This window comes from Setaria italica, chromosome VII, assembly GCF_000263155.2.
Source record: "Setaria italica strain Yugu1 chromosome VII, Setaria_italica_v2.0, whole genome shotgun sequence".
Taxonomy (NCBI): Eukaryota; Viridiplantae; Streptophyta; class Magnoliopsida; order Poales; family Poaceae; genus Setaria; species Setaria italica.
This window is the reverse complement of record NC_028456.1, coordinates 9,526,142-9,542,734: the sequence shown is the minus strand read 5'-3', so window position 1 is coordinate 9,542,734 and position 16,593 is coordinate 9,526,142. Positions and strand designations below refer to the sequence as shown.

The window sequence follows — 16,593 nt, the reverse complement described above, 5'->3', positions numbered from 1 at the left end:
GACTCTGCGCGAGCCTGGCTAGAACATATCCCTTCGGGTCGGATCCGCAGCTGGAACGACCTGAAGGAGACTTTCGTGGGAAACTTCCAGTGCATGTACACGCGCCCCGGCAACTCCAGGGACCTCCGGAGCTGCCGCCAGGGATCAGACGAGTCCCTCCGGGACTACATCCGATGCTTCTCCAGGAAGCGCACCGAGCTCTCCAACGTCGCAGATGCCGATGTCATATGGGCTTTCCTGGCAGAAACTTCCTACCGGCTCCTCGTCCACGAGCTAAGGCGCCGAGGCTCGCGGACCATGGAGGAGCTTCTCAATATTGCCACCAGCTATGCCTCAAGCGAAGAGGCCGTTGGAGCAATCTTCGACCGCTCCAAGGGCAAGGCAAAGCGGGAGGAGGATGTTGACGAGGGCACCTCCAACCGCTAGTAGAAGAAGAAGAGCAAGCAGCGGTGTGAGGATCCCCTCATGGCTGCTGTTGAGCACAAGCGAGGACAGCCGCCCCTAGAAGGCACCCCCGGCTTTTTCGACAAGCTGCTCAAGGGACCGTGCCCGAACCATGAGTTCCCCGTGAAGCACGCCTACAAGGACTGCAACCTCATGAAGAGGTACTTCTAGGCAACCTGGTGAAAAGCAACCGGAGACGGAAGCCCGACGAGGAGAAGAAGGATAACGAGGAGAAGGAAGATGGCTTCCCCAAGATGGACGGCTGCTTCATGATCTTCGGCGGCCCGGCAGCGTACGACTCCAAGCGCTGTCAGAAGCTGGAGCGCCACGAAGTCTACGCGGCCGAGCCTACAACACCGGCCTTCCTCGACTGGTCGGGATCCGCCATCACCTTCGACTGGTCCGACAACCCGGGACGCGTCCTGCAGCCGGGACGCTACCCTCTCGTCGTCGACCCCATCGTCGGCACGACGCACCTCACCAAGGTGCTCATGGACGGAGGCAGCGGCCTCAACATCCTCTACGCCGAGACCCTCGACGCCATGGGGATTGATCGCTCCCGCCTCCGCCCCAGCAAGGCACCATTCCACGGTGTTGTGCCGAGGAAACAAGCAATGCCTCTCGGGCAGATCGACTTGCCCGTCACTTTTGGGACCCCTTCCAACTACAGGAACGAGGTCCTTACCTTCGAGGTGGTAGGATTCCGTGGAACCTACCACGCCATCTTGGGGTGGCCATGCTACGCCAAGTTCATGGCCATCCCCAACTACACCTACCTCAAGCTCAAGATGCCAGGGCCCAACGGGGTCATCACCGTCGGCACGTCTTTCCAAAAGGCGTACGAGTGCGACGTAGAATGCTGCGAGTACACTGCGGCCATTACCTTCACAAAAGATTTGGCGGTCCAGCTCGCGGAGGGCGTCGAGGACCAGCCCGACTCCAAGCAGTCGGCCACCTCCTTCGAGGCCACCGAAGGCGTCAAGGAGGTCCTCCTCGACCCCAGCAGCTCCGACGGTCGGACCGTGCGGATTGGCGCTACCCTATCTCCCAAATTGGAAAGCGCGCTCGTCGACTTCCTCCGCGTGAACAACGACGTTTTCGCGTGGAAGCCCTCGGACATGCCCGGCATTCCGAGAGAAGTTGCCGAGCACTCCTTGAACATCAAGGCCGGCTCCAAGCCAGTAAAGCAAGGTCTGCGCCGCTTCGACAAGGAGAGGCGCAAGGGCATGGGCGAGGAACTCCAGAAGCTTCTTGCAGCCGGATTCATCAAGGAAGTGTACCACCCTGAGTGGCTAGCTAATCCTATTCTTGTACGAAAAAAGAATGGGAAATGGAGGATGTGTGTTGATTATACCGGTCTCAACAAGGTGTGCCCAAAGGACCCATTTCCTTTGCCATGCATAGGTCAGATAGTCGACTCAACCGCTGGGTGCGAAACCCTTAGCTTCCTTGACGCGTATTCCGGCTACCATCAGATCGCGATGAAAGAGTCCGACCAGCTTGCTACCTCCTTCATCACCCCCTTTGGCCCCTACTGCTACATTAAGATGCCATTCGGCCTCAAAAACGCGGGGGCTACGTTCCAGCGATGCATGCTGAAGTGTTTCGGAGACCTCATCGGGTGAACCATTGAGGCTTACGTCGACGACATCGTAGTCAAATCCAAAAAGGGCGACCAGCTCGTCCCCGACCTTGAACTAGCCTTCGAAAGGCCGAGGGACAAACGTATTAAGCTCAATCCCGAAAAATGCGTTTTTGGGGTTCCAAGGGGCATGGTGCTAGGTTTTATCATCTCCGTGCGCGGCATCGAAGCCAATCCGGAGAAGATAGCAGCCATCAGCGACATGGGGCCGATCCGAAATATAAAAGGAGTCCAGCGCGTCACGGGACGCTTGGCGGCTCTGAGCCGCTTCATCTCAGGCCTTGGCGAACGGGGGCTCCCTGTCTATCGACTCCTAAAGAAGACTGACCACTTCGAATGGACCGTCGAGGCCCAGGAGGCACTTGACCGGCTCAAGGACCTCCTGACGAAGGCCCCGATCCTAGTCTTGTCGACCGATGGCGAGCCCCTCCTGCTCTACATCGCAGCGACCACCCAAGTGGTTAGCGCGACCCTAGTGGTGGAACGAGAAGAGGAGGGACACGCCCTCAAGGTGCAGCGCCCGGTGTATTTCATTAGCGAAGTCTTGTCTGAGTCCAAGGCGTGCTACCCGCAGATCCAGAAGCTCATCTACGCCATCCTCATCACGAAGAGGAAGTTGCGCCACTACTTCACTCCCACCCGGTAACGGTTGTTTCGTCGTTCCCACTCGGCGAAGTGATGCGGAACCAGGACGCCACGGGATGAATCGTGAAGTGGGTGCTCGAGCTCATGGACCAGGGCACCACCTATGGCCCCCGCACTGCCATCAAGTCCCAGGTACTCGTCGATTTTGTAGCGGAGTGGACGGAGATCCAGAAACCATCGGCGCCGGAGAAGCAGGAGTACTGGACAATGTACTTCGACGGATCATTGATGAGGGCTTGCGCCGGAGTGGGCCTCGTCTTCATCTCTCCTCTAGGCGTGCGCATCAGGTACATGATCCGCCTCCACTTTCCTGCGTCCAATAGTGTCGCTGAGTACGAGGCCCTCCTCAACGGGCTTCGCATCGCCACCGAGCTGGGCATCCGTCGGCTAGACATCCAGGGCGACTCTCAGCTAGTCATCGAACAAGTCATGAAGGAGTGGAGCTGCCATGACCCCAGGATGGCAGCCTACTGCAACGAAGTTCGCAAGCTTGAAGACAAGTTCGACGGGCTAGAGCTCAACCATGTCGCAAGACGTTTCAACGAGGCAGCCGATGAGCTGGCAAAAGCAGCGTCCGGCCGAAAGCCCGTACCCGACGGTGTCTTCGTCAGCGACCAGTTCAAGCCCTCAATCCGTTGCTAAGACCCGGAGAGGGTCGGTGACACGCCACCGGCTCCGAACTCGGGCCCCGACCCAGGAGAGGTTGGCAACGCGCCACCTATCTCGGGTTCGGGCGCTGGCCCTGACAGGGTCGGCACCGCTTCGCCTGTCTCAGACTCGGAAGCCGACCCCTCTGACCCCGCAGTCATGGAAATCGCTGCAGACCCTGTAGCGGGGGCCCACCCCCCGCCCAATTGGAGAGCCCCGTACCTCGACTACCTCGTCCGCGACACGCTCCCAGCGAACAAAACAGAGGCACGTAGGATTGCGCGTCGCGCCAAATCCTTCATCATTATCGACCAAGAGCTCTACAAGAGAAGCCACACCGGCATCCTCCAGCGCTGCATCCCGATCGAGCAAGGAAAGGCACTAATTCGAGACATCCACGCCGGAGCCTGCGGCCATCATGCCGCGCCAAGAACCCTCGTTGGTAACGCCTTCCGGCAAGGCTTTTACTGGCCGACAGCGGTCGCCGACGCCACCTACGTGGTCCGCACCTGCGAAGGGTGCCAGTTCTTCGTGCGCCAAACCCATCTGCCCGCGCAGGCACTCCAGACCATCCCCATCATGTGGCCCTTCGCGGTCTGGGGGCTGGATCTTGTTGGGCCCTTCAAGAAAGCGCCCGGGGGCTTCACCCACCTGCTTGTCGCCGTCGACAAGTTCTCCAAGTGGATCGAAGCACGACCGGTCGCACAAATCAAGTCCAAGCAGGCGGTACAATTCTTCACCGACATCATCCATCGCTTCGGAATCCCCAACTCCATCATCACGGACAACGGCACGCAGTTCACCGGAAAGAAGTTTCTCCAGTTCTGCGACGACCACCACATCCGAGTGGACTGGTCGGCCGTGGCACATCCCCGCACGAACGGGCAGGTCGAACGAGCCAACGGCATGATACTCCAGGGTATAAAGCCACGGATCTTCGACTGCCTCAAAAAGTTTGGCGGACGGTGGGTCGCGGAGCTCCCCGCACGCCTTTGGAGTCTGAGGACAACCCCCAGTCGGGCGACTAGCTTCACCCCATTCTTCATGGTCTATGGGTCCAAGGCCATCCTTCCCACCGACTTGGAGTACGCATCGCCGAGGGTCAAGGCATATGACGAACAAGGGAACCAGGCATCGCTCGAAGACACAAAAGATCAGCTCGATGAGGCACGCGATGTGGCCCTGCTGCACTCAGCCAAGTACCAGCAGGCCTTACGACGCTACCACAGCCGCAAGGTGCAAGGTCGAGCCTTCAACGTCGGCGACCTGGTGCTCCGTCTCGTCTAGGATAACAGGGGTCAGCACAAGCTGACCCCTCCGTGGGAAGGTCCCTTCATCGTCGCGCAGGTACTACGGCCAGGCACCTACAAGCTGGCGACCCCCGACGGATAGATCTTCAGCAATGCTTGGAACATAGAATAGCTAAGGTGTTTCTACCCCTTGATTTCATTTCCAAGTTCTGTACATGGACATTTCTGTAAATTTAAAAAAATTTACGAAAAAAAGAATTTTGAGCTGGTTCCATTCAAGTTCCACGTTGAACTCAGGGATATCCGACCCTGGCTCCGCTTCAAGGCCACATATCCCTCGGGGGCTATCAGGGGCTCCAGCCCCAGCCACTTGGCACCCTCTCAAAAACGCTTTCTCTTTCCGAGCCGACCCTCTTTTTGAACCTTCGGGCATGAAAAGGAGAGAGTGCATGAACGGTGTTCAGGCAAGATTGATCGGACTGCGAAAAACCTACGCCCCAGCAGCTATGGTGCCTTCGCTCATCAATGCTTACTGACACAGCCGACAACGCGCTCTAAACTTTCCAAGTCTAAAAAACTAGAAAGAGGATCGGAAACTTTTTTACGACAAGTTATAGAAAAGGCCCCTATGGCCATTACAAAAAGCAAGTCTTTCACTAATGTATTTACATCTTGGGCGCCAGCCCGATACAGCTAACTCGTCCAAGGATCTTCGGGTGGGACGGCCTCATCCTCGAGGAGCCTCGCCCTGGCCTCCGCCGGGTTGAGCACTGACACGTCGATCTCGTCCAGCTCGGCCTCGGAGTAGCCAGCGGCGTACCTCCCGCTCATCCCGGCGAAGTTGATGCTGGAGTAGTGGGAGCCGAAGACCCCGAAGGCTCGCCTCATGCCGGTGTGGAGCGCTCCCACGGCGATCTCACGGGCCCGGCGGTACGTCCCGAGGACACGAGCCGTCAGCGAGCTCGTCCCCCCTAGACCACGCTGAGGCCGTCGCAGACGACGGGAACAGCATCCCGCAGGTTGCCGTGCTCAGCGCGCTCCGCGTCAAGCACCTCCCTCAGCCGGGCGATTTCGTCTGCAAGGATCACCCGGAAGGACCCACCAAATCAGAAACCACCGCAACACCGCAGAGACAAAGAAATGAAAAGAAGTCTTACCCTCAGACCGGGCCTTCAGCTCATGCTCCCGGTCGACCCCCTGGGCCACAGCGGTCTGGAGCCCCTGCACTTGCGCTTGGAGCTGGCCGACCTCCGTGCCAAGCTCGGCCGCCACCTTCTCGGCCTCGTCCTTCCAGGCCGCCTCAAAGTCCCGCTCCTGCCAGGCCTTTTGCCGCTCGCGTCGGATGCGCTCAACGGTTTTCTGAAGGGCATCAAGCTCTCCCCTCAACCGCGCGAGCTCCTCGGCATCAAGGCGGGCCCCTCGGCAGCAGCGGCCTGGAGCTCCTCGCGATCGAGGCGAGCCTTATCGACGACAGCTTGGAACTTGGCCTCCGCCCGCCGCGCATCCTCTTGCGCCGCTTGCTCGCGCCTCTGCAGATCGTCGATGACCTGCTGGGCGGCAGCAACTTACATGGTTAGCTCCCCAGTCCGCTGCCTCTCCAAGTTGAAGCGCTCCCAGAGCCCCCACTCTAGCCGGAGGAAATCGGATTTCCCCCGACTGCATTCTTGGAGAGCCTACAAAACAATACGCCATCAGGGGTAAAGCAACGGAAAGGAAACAACCACCAACGGAGAAGGTACCATACCTAGCCACCGAGGAGGACGATGCCGTCCAACTCCCCCAACGTCGAGGACAGAGCCGCGCGGACGTTAGCGACGCCGCCCTGCATCGCCTGCCACTTGCCCCATTCCGTGGCGTCATCCAACGTGAAGGCAGGCGTCTCCGCCCCTGTCGGGGCCTCCGGAGCAGGTACCTCCACCTCCGCCGCCGGTGCAACCTCCGTCGTGGCTCTCCGGGCGGAAGTCCCCGTCTCCGTCGCCACAGCCTCCTCCGTCACAGCCGCCGGGGTGGGCGTCCCAGCCTCCCCCACTGCCGCCGTCCCAGCCGTGGCCGCGGGGGCAGGCTCTCCTTCCTCCGTCGCCACCGCCATCCCCGTCGCGGCCGCTGGGACATCCGTCCCCGTCTCCACCGCCGCCGTTCCCTCCGCCTCGTCGGCGTCGAGGTCGATAACCTCCCCGGCCTGAGGGCCCCTGGGAGCGATACTCTGCACCGCGGGGTCGGCCGAAGAAGTGGAAGGCGGAGCTAGGTCCGCGCCCTCTCTCGTGCCCGGCGGTCGCACCACTCCACCGGTCACTGCCGCAGGGGCCACCTCCACGGTGGGACCCGCGACCTCACCAGGGACCCCGCCGCTCGCCGTGGGCGGGGCCACGGTCCGCCCCGCAGGGGCGGACAACACCCGCAGTGCCTTCTTGGGCGCCAGCTGTGGGATGAGGCCTCGAGGGGCGGTGCTGCGAAACAGCAAAAAACATCAGCGAAAACAAACTCAAGGCCTAGAAAGAAACGAGACCCGCGAAGAAACTTCACTTACACTCCTGCAGCGCAAGGGCGGCGCGGGCGTTTCGCCTCCGTGCCTGACGCCGACCCCGGGGCATCCAGCAACGGCCGCTTGCCGCCACTCCTCTGCTCCTGAACCGCAGGCGGAGGGACGGGGGTCGGCTCAGTCGACCCCCGGGGCGCGGCCCCGGAGCATTGCGGGACCAAGTCCCGAGCAGGCGGCCTGCCCGCTTCATCCCCCACGGCTGTTTGGGAGCACATTTCCCGGATAACAAGCATGCCAAACTGGGGGGACAGGGTGAACTCCTCCTCCTCTTCCTCCTCATCGTCGTCATCGTCATCGTCGTCGTCGTTCGACACGACCTATCCTCGTCGCCGCCACTAGAACTCCTTGGCGGCCCTCTTCTTCTTCTTCGCCGTCTCCTTGTCCTTGCAGCGCTTTTGCTTCTCAGCAAGGAGACGGTTCTGCAGCCGCCGCTCGGCGTCCTCCGGCACCGGCGGGCAAGAGCCCACGACTCGAGTCATGATGCCCTGCAATGCAAAAAAGCCCTGCGTCAGAGCGGCGGACCAAGAAAAACGAAAACAGAAGGTTGGCGCACGGAGTCCTTACCAGATCGATGAAATTCTCATCTGGGCGCATCGGAGGGTGGCCAGGCACCGGATAATCGGTGTCCTTGTCCTCCAGTGCGTCAGACAACGGAGGCAGCGAGCACACCCGTCGCAAGGACAGTGCCCTCGGTCGGCGCGCTGGGGGTCATCTCGGCAAGCGAGCGGACCTGGAGCATCAGTGGCGCCACCCTCCAGGCGTGGTACGCCCCGTTGACCCCGGCTCCGGTCAGTCCCCTCCCCTTTAGGTGCTCGATGGCCTACAGCAAGCCGGTGATCCTCTTCTTCGCCTTCTCCACCGGGCTGTACGACCACACTTCCGGCGCCACCTCAATGACGCGGCCGGTGAACTCCGGCAGGGCAGAGTTGGGGTAGTTCTTCACATAGAACCACTACTGGTGCCACCCCTTGTGGGATGCCGCGGTCTTCATCGCCATGTACTCCTTGGCACGGGTATGGCGGAGGTGGATTCCGGCGCATCCTATCAGCACCGGGGTCGACCGCTGCTGGTTTCCCCTCTTCTCGGCCTTCTGGTACAGGCTGACCGTGAAGAAGTACTTCCACAGCGAGAAGTTGGGCTCAATGCCCAGGAACCCCTCGCCCAACGCGATGAACGCCACGATGTGCTGGATCCCGTTGGGGTTGAGGTGCTGCAGCTCAAGCCCATAGTAGTGCAAGATCCCGCGGAAGAAGAGGCTCGGCGGAGTCACGAACCCCCTCTCGTGGAAGTGGGCGAAACATACGACGTGGCCGGCGGGCGGATTCGGCACCTCCTCCATCTCAGGGAACCTCCACTCATCCCTCCCCGTCCTCTCCCAGAGGAGGCCCTTCTTCACGAGGCCGTCAGCGCGCGAGGAGCTGAAGTTTTAACGCGCCCAGGATCCCATCGCTGGAGGGAGAAGAACTCGACGGAGGATGGGGAGAAAGGGTGTGGCGCTGGGCGGAGGAAGACGAAGCGGGCGTAGAAGAGCTGAGGGCGTACGAGGAGACGAAAAGGCTTGAAGGCAGATGGCGGGCAGAACCAGCGAGGCGAAGTCCTCGTTTTATAAGGAAGGCGTGAGGGAAGCAGAACAGATGCCCTTATCGCAATAAATGCAACGCTACGTACGCCCCCGTCACGCCCACTCCCTTTTCAGAAACCGTGCGCACGATCTGCAGTGGAAACATCCCCTCCTCCCTTGATTCGTGGGTCGGCGCCCTCCACCACTTCGTCTCCCGGAAGACACGCACACGACATCCTCCACGTTCGGCCCAAGACGCAACCTCCACTACGATTTGGCCCAAGGCCCATCAAAAGGTAAAAAGGGATACGGGGCTGAAAACGCCCCTACGGCCCATTACGATCCAGAGGTTCGAAGGCTGGCCCACCACGGGTTCGACAGCCACCTCAGGATAACCCCGAGTGAGGGGTGAGAAGAGACGGGTCCGCTAGCGACCATCACCCGGGCGCGCGACAGCCCAGGGCGTCTCAATCTCACATTCGAGTCCAGACCGGCATCAAAGTTCATGGTTTTTCCCCGAAGGAAGGCAACGAGCCCACGGATCCGACCGAACGGACTCGGGAACTATATGAACTGGCTGACCGAAGCCTGGGGTACGCCACCAGCTTGGCCCAAGCCGGACCTCCCCCCCCCCCCGAACGGGGACCGGGATCCCACTCGAATCAACCCGTTAGTAGCTCAACGAGCACCCCGATTCATCCGACGAGGATAGCGTGGCACGGCTCGCCCCCTCCGTCCTAGCGAACGGACGCTTGAGGGGTAACGAACAAAAGTCAACCTAGCCTCTGACCGGTCCCCTGCAACGCGCGGGGGCTCGGGGCTGGCCTCGCAACCTAAGGCCACGCGGGTGGTCTTAACTTAAGGCTCGCAGACGGAAGGGAACGACAAGAAGTCCTCCCACGCCGAGTCGCTCACAGGATGCGTCGCCTAATTGATCCCCTCGGTCAAGCCATCCGAACAACACCTCTTGTCCCGGATCAACCGCGAGGATCCCATACTGGCGATCATAGCAGCCTCTGGAGGAGCGTCGCCGCTCCACCAGAGGCTCGGGGTTACTATTGGGGGGAAATATTAACGATCTCCCCAAGCCCATGGAAACAACAAAACGTAAAGGCCCAGGCCCACTTAAGGTAACAAGACTGCCATCGGCCCAATATGAGAGGGAGAGGCCACGCTCCGCCTCGCCTGACCCGGTGTCCCGGGGTCGGACATTCCCGACCCCTTGAAGACTAAACTCTGCCTCGCCCGACCCAGGGGATCAGGAACGGGAGCGCCCGACCCTCGCTGCAAAACTCTGCCTCGCCCGACCCTGGGCGCGGGGGTCGGACTCATTCGGGCCCACAAGACAAATATCTGCCTCGGGCGCAGATTGGAGGATCAGGGCGCGGATCTCGTGGGCCCCCCTATCGACCTCACCATAAATGCGCCGCGGCCCTAGCATGCAGAAAGGAGCTGGCGCTCCCAACGCGACCTATCACAAGTACCCATGCGCGACCGTGCGGTGCGAGCTGCAGTGGCCGCGGCTCCCTCTAATCCGCCACAGGGTACTCATGGCCCGCGCCATCCGGCACAGGAGGGTGTTCCGCTCGTTCTCGCGCCCCGCGCTCCCGATGACAGGGACGCAACGTCCGCGTCTCACGGGTGATCAGCAAGATAACAGAATCGGCCATCCTCCCCGGCGGGCACAGACACCAAGACTGAACATCATCATCATGCCCGGCAGCAACGGCCACCGGAGAGATCATCGAAAGGATCTGGAGGCAGCCGCCCTCTCCCGACGGACGCGCTGACAGGAGCCGGAGGCCGGAGTGAGGGGCGGCGGCCCTGGAACTTAGTCCCTCTCCTTATGTTGTATTTTACTTAGCTTTGTTTGTCTCTCTTACTCCCCCTGACACTCGGTCTCACCTGTAACCCCGGTGGCTCCCTTGCGCTATAAAAGGAGAACCGGGGGCCTGAGACAAGGGGACTCTCAAGCGAACAGAACACACTCACACCCACTTAGAGCATCAGTGCACACCCAAGAGACCTGGGATCAGCTCCCTCTCTCGCACTCCTATAACCCCTACTACAGAACCCCGCGTGGCCAACACGAGCAGCTCCCGATACTGGACGTAGGGCGTTCCTTTGCCCGAACCAGTCTGAACCCCGTGTCTCTCACGCCACCATCCGAAGTCTTACAGGCATAAAAGAAATTTACTAGTCTAAGTCTTGATCCGCTAATCTTGACAACGACAATTGTGAAATCTTTTCTTTTTTTTAAGAATCTATGGGAAGCTAAGAAAGCATACTTACATTTCATTTCTACACAGAGAGGTTAAAGATCAAGCACCGACCAACCCCGTCACTGCAAGATCAGGATACATCTTAGGTAGAAGGAGAAAAGAGAACAAAGGAATTATAATCACAATGCATGCTCACCTGAGCCATAAGAAGCTAGACAAACGGGGAGAGCATCACGGACTGCGACCAAAGTGATAGCTATAAGATGCTTAATCGTGAGGAGAACGGCGGCAGTGAACAGGAGTACCGTGAAATGTTTCCTCACGATGCCATGAAGAAACATAGCCGAATGGAGGGACTACAAACGATATTGCTTGATACTAAATTTTAGACTAGAAATTAAAAAAACAATGTAATAATGTACAACCGGGCATATATGAAAGTAAATGGTCATTATTAAACATGGAGCACGACGGTAAGAACGACAACCTCCAGTTTACCAGCATTCTTTATTGCTCCATTTCATTTGTTTCTCCTATTTTGTTTGCATATGAGTATATACCATACAATCTCCAATGCCTTCTTAATTGATGCATTGCACATGATATATAATTCCAGTCTGAATTCAGAGCCGGAAATCGTAAATAGCCGCCTTGCGACCCAACCCAACCGTGTAGTAATGCGCTATGTAATCTTTCGCGAGTGTTTCCCTGTACAACGGGGGATTCTCATCAGACAGCAGCTCCTTGATAGGGCCATACATCCTTGTCGAATCTGAATGGCTGGTAAAGCACGCGATCGAGACCCTCGGTCCAGCCTTCTTCGCCACCACCCTGTGCTCGGCGCTTTTGAACTTGTCGTTCGACATCATCTGCGCATACACACAACAAAAACTTAGTTATGACAAACGATGATTAAGATCTGACACTAACGATGACCTCCCCGATTTGTTGCGATAATCAACAGTTGGGACCTCAACAATGAGCATACTGTACATACCTGCATGAGATCACCGACGTTCACTATGAACGCTCCTGGCGTCGGCGGGACGTCAATCCACTGATCGTCGTGGAGGACCTGCAGGCCACCGATGTCATCCTGAAGGAGCACGGTGAGGAAGCCGGTGTCGGAATGCCTGGTTGTCCCGATGGCGAGATCGGGCTCAGGGCATGGAGGATAGTAGTGGAACAATATCATCTGCCCTTTGTTGCAGTCTATGTCAGTTAGGTAGGTCGGGCCAAGCCCAAGAGCCTCCGACAGCAACCTGTACAATGTGCCAAGCAAACGCTTGGTGTGCCTGGCGTAGTCAAAGAACGCATCCCTGTAAAATCAACAGCAGGTAGCGTTCACTGTCTAGTACCATCTTTTATGTTTACAAATCATAGCTATGAGTACTTGAGTCCATGTTTGGTCAGAAAAGTAGCAATGTAAATAGATATGTTTATCTGAAGATTCTACAGCCCACGATGTCGCTGGTAGAGAAACGAGCAGTAGTCCCAGTTGCGCCAAAAAACTATTAGAAAATCCTGAGAGGCTCCCACAACACGCACACATCGCTGTCACAAGTCACACGATTTTTCACGCGAAATATACGTGTGAAGAAAAACTAACTAAGTAGGAGATGCAATCCTTTTATAGTAACTCGTGGAGACCCTTTAGTCGTGGTTGGTAACACTAACCGGGACTAAAAGTGATCCTTTAGTCCCGGTTGATCTTACAAACCCGGACTAAAGCCTCCGAGGGCTTTAGTTCCGGTTGATGTCGGATTACGAAATTTAGATCCGGACTAAACCGTCCCCGGTCAAAAATAGCCAAGATTTTCGTTGAGGATGGAAGGTTGTTTTTCCACTCTACACACATAATAAAAAATGTCCTTACAAAGTTCGATACAATAATACAAAGAAACACTCCACCAGCATGGCAATATCTATGATTGTGGTGTAGAATTTTTACTTTTGTGTGTTTGCGGGGAAGAAACAGAGAAATTAAGAAATGGGCAGCCGTTCTCCGACGGCAATAGAGTCGAGTGCCAAGTGGCAGGTGGCGTTCAGAGCACATAGCCAGTCTAGTTTGGCACACTATCGACATGCTTCCTTTTAGTCAAAATGTGAACAAAAGTAAACATGAGGATAGGCATGTCATGACTTCGCTGAGACATAAATTCAGAAGTCTACATTTTACCGGAGGTAGTGGTTTGAGGAAAAATATGCGAGTCCTGTACAAAGTAGTGTTTCATCAGGCAACTTAGCGCTTGCCAATAATAAGTTGATACTGTACTACAGTACTAGTGATGCACTAAGTGTTACCTAGCCTTAAACAATAGAACAGAAATAGGAGTTCTCTGTGAAAAATCATGGCAAAACATAGCTCCAAATATTCACCAGCATCAGCTGCAACTTGAAACTTCCACAAAACAATATGGGTGCCCAAATCCATCTACTTCACTGATTTATCCTCCCGTGAGGTCGTTGGTCATCACTCATCAGGATTCACGAGAATATGTTACTAGTATTACCATTATCAAACAAGGTAGTGAGCGGAGACGAGAGCGCTCACCGGCAGTTCTCCGGCATCTCGCCGTCGGCCGGCGGGTCAGGCGCCAGGCGAAGGTAGAGCGTGTCGCGCCAGTTGGCCACAGGTGACTCGTACAAGTCGAAGTTGCAGTTGTACTTGACCGCCTTGGCCGGGTCCCGTGTGTAGAGCCGCGCCTTCTCGCTGCCCTCCCCGCCGTCGGCGTCGTGGAACGCCCGCGCTGCGCCCAGGGCCGCGGCGGCCACCTCCGCGGGCACGCCGTGGCCCGTCACCAGGAAGAGCCCCCACTCCGCCGCGGCGCGCCGCACGGCCGCCACCAGCGCGTCGTGGTCCGCCGCGCTGAGGTCGATCGTCGGGATGCAGGTCGGCTGGTGGTGGTGGGGAGCGCCGGGCTGTTGTGGCGGCGGCTGTTCGGGGTTCGGAACGCGGAAGATGCGTGGGACGCTCGTGGCGCCGGACGCGACGAGGCCACGAACGCCCGCGAAGCTCGCGTCCAGCGCGCGGAGCTCAGCCAGGCGGTCGTAGGGGACGGCGGCGCTGGTGGCGGGAGAGGGGGCCGGGGCGGACGACATGGTTACGCGTGTCGCGGCGTTGGTTGCGGCCGGCGGCAGGGCCGGGACGGGGGACAGCGAGTGCGTTCGGCACTTCGGCTCTTGTTCTTGTTTGATCGATGTGGCACGGAACAGGTTGGTGGGGCGACTGGGCGTGTAGCCGCCGGCTCTTCTTATCTGCTCGGCTGCCACGAGTGATGTGTGAGCGTCCGGCTGACCTGATGTAATATTTTGCGAGTGTTTCCCTGTACAACGGGGAATTCTCATCAGACAGCAGCTCCCTGATAGGGCCATACATCCTTGTCGAATCTTAATGGCTGGTAAAGCACGCCATCGAGACCCTCGGTCCAGCCTTCTTCGCCACCACCCTGTGCTCGGCGCTTTTGAACTTGTCGTTCGACATCATCTGCGCATACACACAACAAAAACTTAGTTATGACAAACGATGATTAAGATCTGACACTAACGATGACCTCCCCGATTTGTTGCGATAATCAACAGTTGGGACCTCAACAATGAGCATACTGTACATACCTGCATGAGATCACCGACGTTCACTATGAACGCTCCTGGCGTCGGCGGGACGTCAATCCACTGATCGTCGTGGAGGACCTGCAGGCCACCGATGTCATCCTGAAGGAGCACGGTGAGGAAGCCGGTGTCGGAATGCCTGGTTGTCCCGATGGCGAGATCGGGCTCAGGGCATGGAGGATAGTAGTGGAACAATATCATCTGCCCTTTGTTGCAGTCTATGTCAGTTCGGTAGGTCGGGCCAAGCCCAAGAGCCTCCGACAGCAACCTGTACAATGTGCCAAGCAAACGCTTGGTGTGCCTGGCGTAGTCAAAGAACGCATCCCTGTAAAATCAACAGCAGGTAGCGTTCACTGTCTAGTACCATCTTTTATGTTTACAAATCATAGCTATGAGTACTTGAGTCCATGTTTGGTCAGAAAAGTAGCAATGTAAATAGATATGTATATCTGAAGATTCTGGCCTCAGCCTACGATGTCAGTAGTCCCGGTTGCGCCAAAAAAATATCAGAAATTCTCGGGAGACTCCCACAACACGTGCATGTGGCATATCACAAATCACGCGATTTTTTACGCAAAATAGGCGCATGAAAAAAACTAAATAGGGGATGCAATCCTTTCGTAGTAACTCATGGGAACTCTTTAGTCCTAATTGGTAACACCAATCGTGACTAAAGGTGATCCTTTAGTCCTGATTGGTAACACCAACCGGGACTAAAGGTGATCTAGGTGATCCTTTAGTCTCGGTTGGTCTTACGAACCCGAACTAAAGCCTCCGAGGGCTTTAGTTAGAGTTGGTATCGGATTACAAAATTTAGACTCGGGACTAAATCCTCTTTAATTCCGGGTCAAAAACAAACAAGATTTTTGTTGAGGATGGAAAGTCATTTTTCCACTAGTGCGCCTAACAAAGTTCAATACAATGATACAAAGAATCACTCCAGCAGCATGGCAATATCTGATTGTGGTGTAGAATTACTTTTGTGTGTTTGCGGGGAAAAAACAGAGAAATTAAGAAATGGGCAGCCGTTCTCCGCGGGCAATAGAGTCGAGTGCCAAGGCAGGTGGCGTTCAGAGCACATAGCCAGTCTAGTTTGGCACACTATCGACGTGCTTCTTTTTAGTCAAAATTTGGACAAAAGGAAGGTCCTGTTTGGCATGGCTCCAACTCCGGGTGGAGCTGCTCCACTCCTGAACTCCACATGGAGCCAGCTCCGCTCCAAAACTCCAGAACAAAAATAAGGTGTTTGGCTAGATGGGTGCTCTCAGCTCTAAAAAAGATCAATTTCAGTGTGGATTGCCATTGTTGCCCCCTAATTAAGGCCCCACTTGTCATCCTCTCTATCTCATCTTCTTCTTCCCCCTTTTCCACTGCATTGTGCTGCACACGGGAGACCCTCCACGGGCGGCGGGGTGGGTGGCGGGCTGGGCGGCGACGGGCGGCGGGGTGGGCGGCGGGCTCGACGGCGGGCGGCGTGGTGGGCGGCGACGGGCGATGACGGGCGGCGGGCAGCGACGGGCGACGGGTGCGGCGGGGCGGCGGGCTGGGCGGTGGGGTGGGCGGCGACGGGCGGCGGGCGGCGACGGGCGACGACAAGCGACGACGGGCGACGGGCGCGGCGGGCGGGCGGCGGCGGGCGCGGCGATGGGCGACAACAGGCGGCGGCGGCGACGGGCGGCGGGCAGCGACGGGCAGCGGGTGGCGGGCGGCGACGGGCGACGGGGGCGGCGGTGGGTGGCGAGGCCGGCCGGCGGCGGGCAGCTAGGCCGGCCGGCCCACGGGGGCGGTCGACGGGCGGGGGCTCTGGCGGCGAGTGGGGCTCGAGAGAATTAGAAGAGAGAAATAGAATGAAATGTTTTTTTTGTGTAACCAGTGGCATTGGTGGGTAAATTTCCCCCCCAACTTCCACGAGGGAGGTTTCAAAAGAGAGGGTTTCTTGGGAGCAGCAAAAGAGGTTGCTCCAAAAACTCCCCCCTCCCATTTGCACTACAGCTTCCATGGGAGTTTGGCAACTTCCCTTGGAGTTTTTG

General features: G+C 57.6%; 3 protein-coding genes across 3 annotated transcripts in view; 1 reads left to right on the top strand and 2 right to left on the bottom strand.

Moving 5' to 3' along the window:
* Window positions 1–935: 935 nt before the first annotated feature.
* On the top strand, window positions 936–1,490 carry LOC111257902 (the record flags this gene model as incomplete). The annotated part of the gene is made up of 1 exon (XM_022828239.1): window positions 936–1,490. A coding segment is annotated over exon 1 (555 nt), but the record flags the coding sequence as incomplete, so codon positions are not given.
* A 9,896-nt stretch (window positions 1,491–11,386) lies between these two features.
* The window catches only part of LOC101753579 (1-aminocyclopropane-1-carboxylate oxidase homolog 1), a 14,147-nt gene continuing 8,940 nt past the window's right edge, over window positions 11,387–16,593 (bottom strand). Inside the window, exons 2-5 of the mRNA XM_004975079.3 lie at window positions 14,567–14,888; window positions 13,506–14,438; window positions 11,949–12,270; window positions 11,387–11,820 (exon numbers count right to left, since the gene is read on the bottom strand). Coding sequence (XP_004975136.1) covers window positions 11,575–11,820; window positions 11,949–12,270; window positions 13,506–14,326 — 1,389 coding nt within the window. The 5' untranslated portion in view covers window positions 14,327–14,438; window positions 14,567–14,888 and the 3' untranslated portion in view covers window positions 11,387–11,574. The remainder of the gene's footprint in view (window positions 11,821–11,948; window positions 12,271–13,505; window positions 14,439–14,566; window positions 14,889–16,593) is intronic.
* LOC101776701 (1-aminocyclopropane-1-carboxylate oxidase homolog 1-like) overlaps window positions 14,343–16,593 on the bottom strand; it is an 11,371-nt gene continuing 9,120 nt past the window's right edge. The window contains exons 2-3 of the mRNA XM_004977741.1: window positions 14,567–14,888; window positions 14,343–14,438 (exon numbers count right to left, since the gene is read on the bottom strand). Of these exons, the coding sequence (XP_004977798.1) occupies window positions 14,343–14,438; window positions 14,567–14,888 (418 nt within the window). The remainder of the gene's footprint in view (window positions 14,439–14,566; window positions 14,889–16,593) is intronic.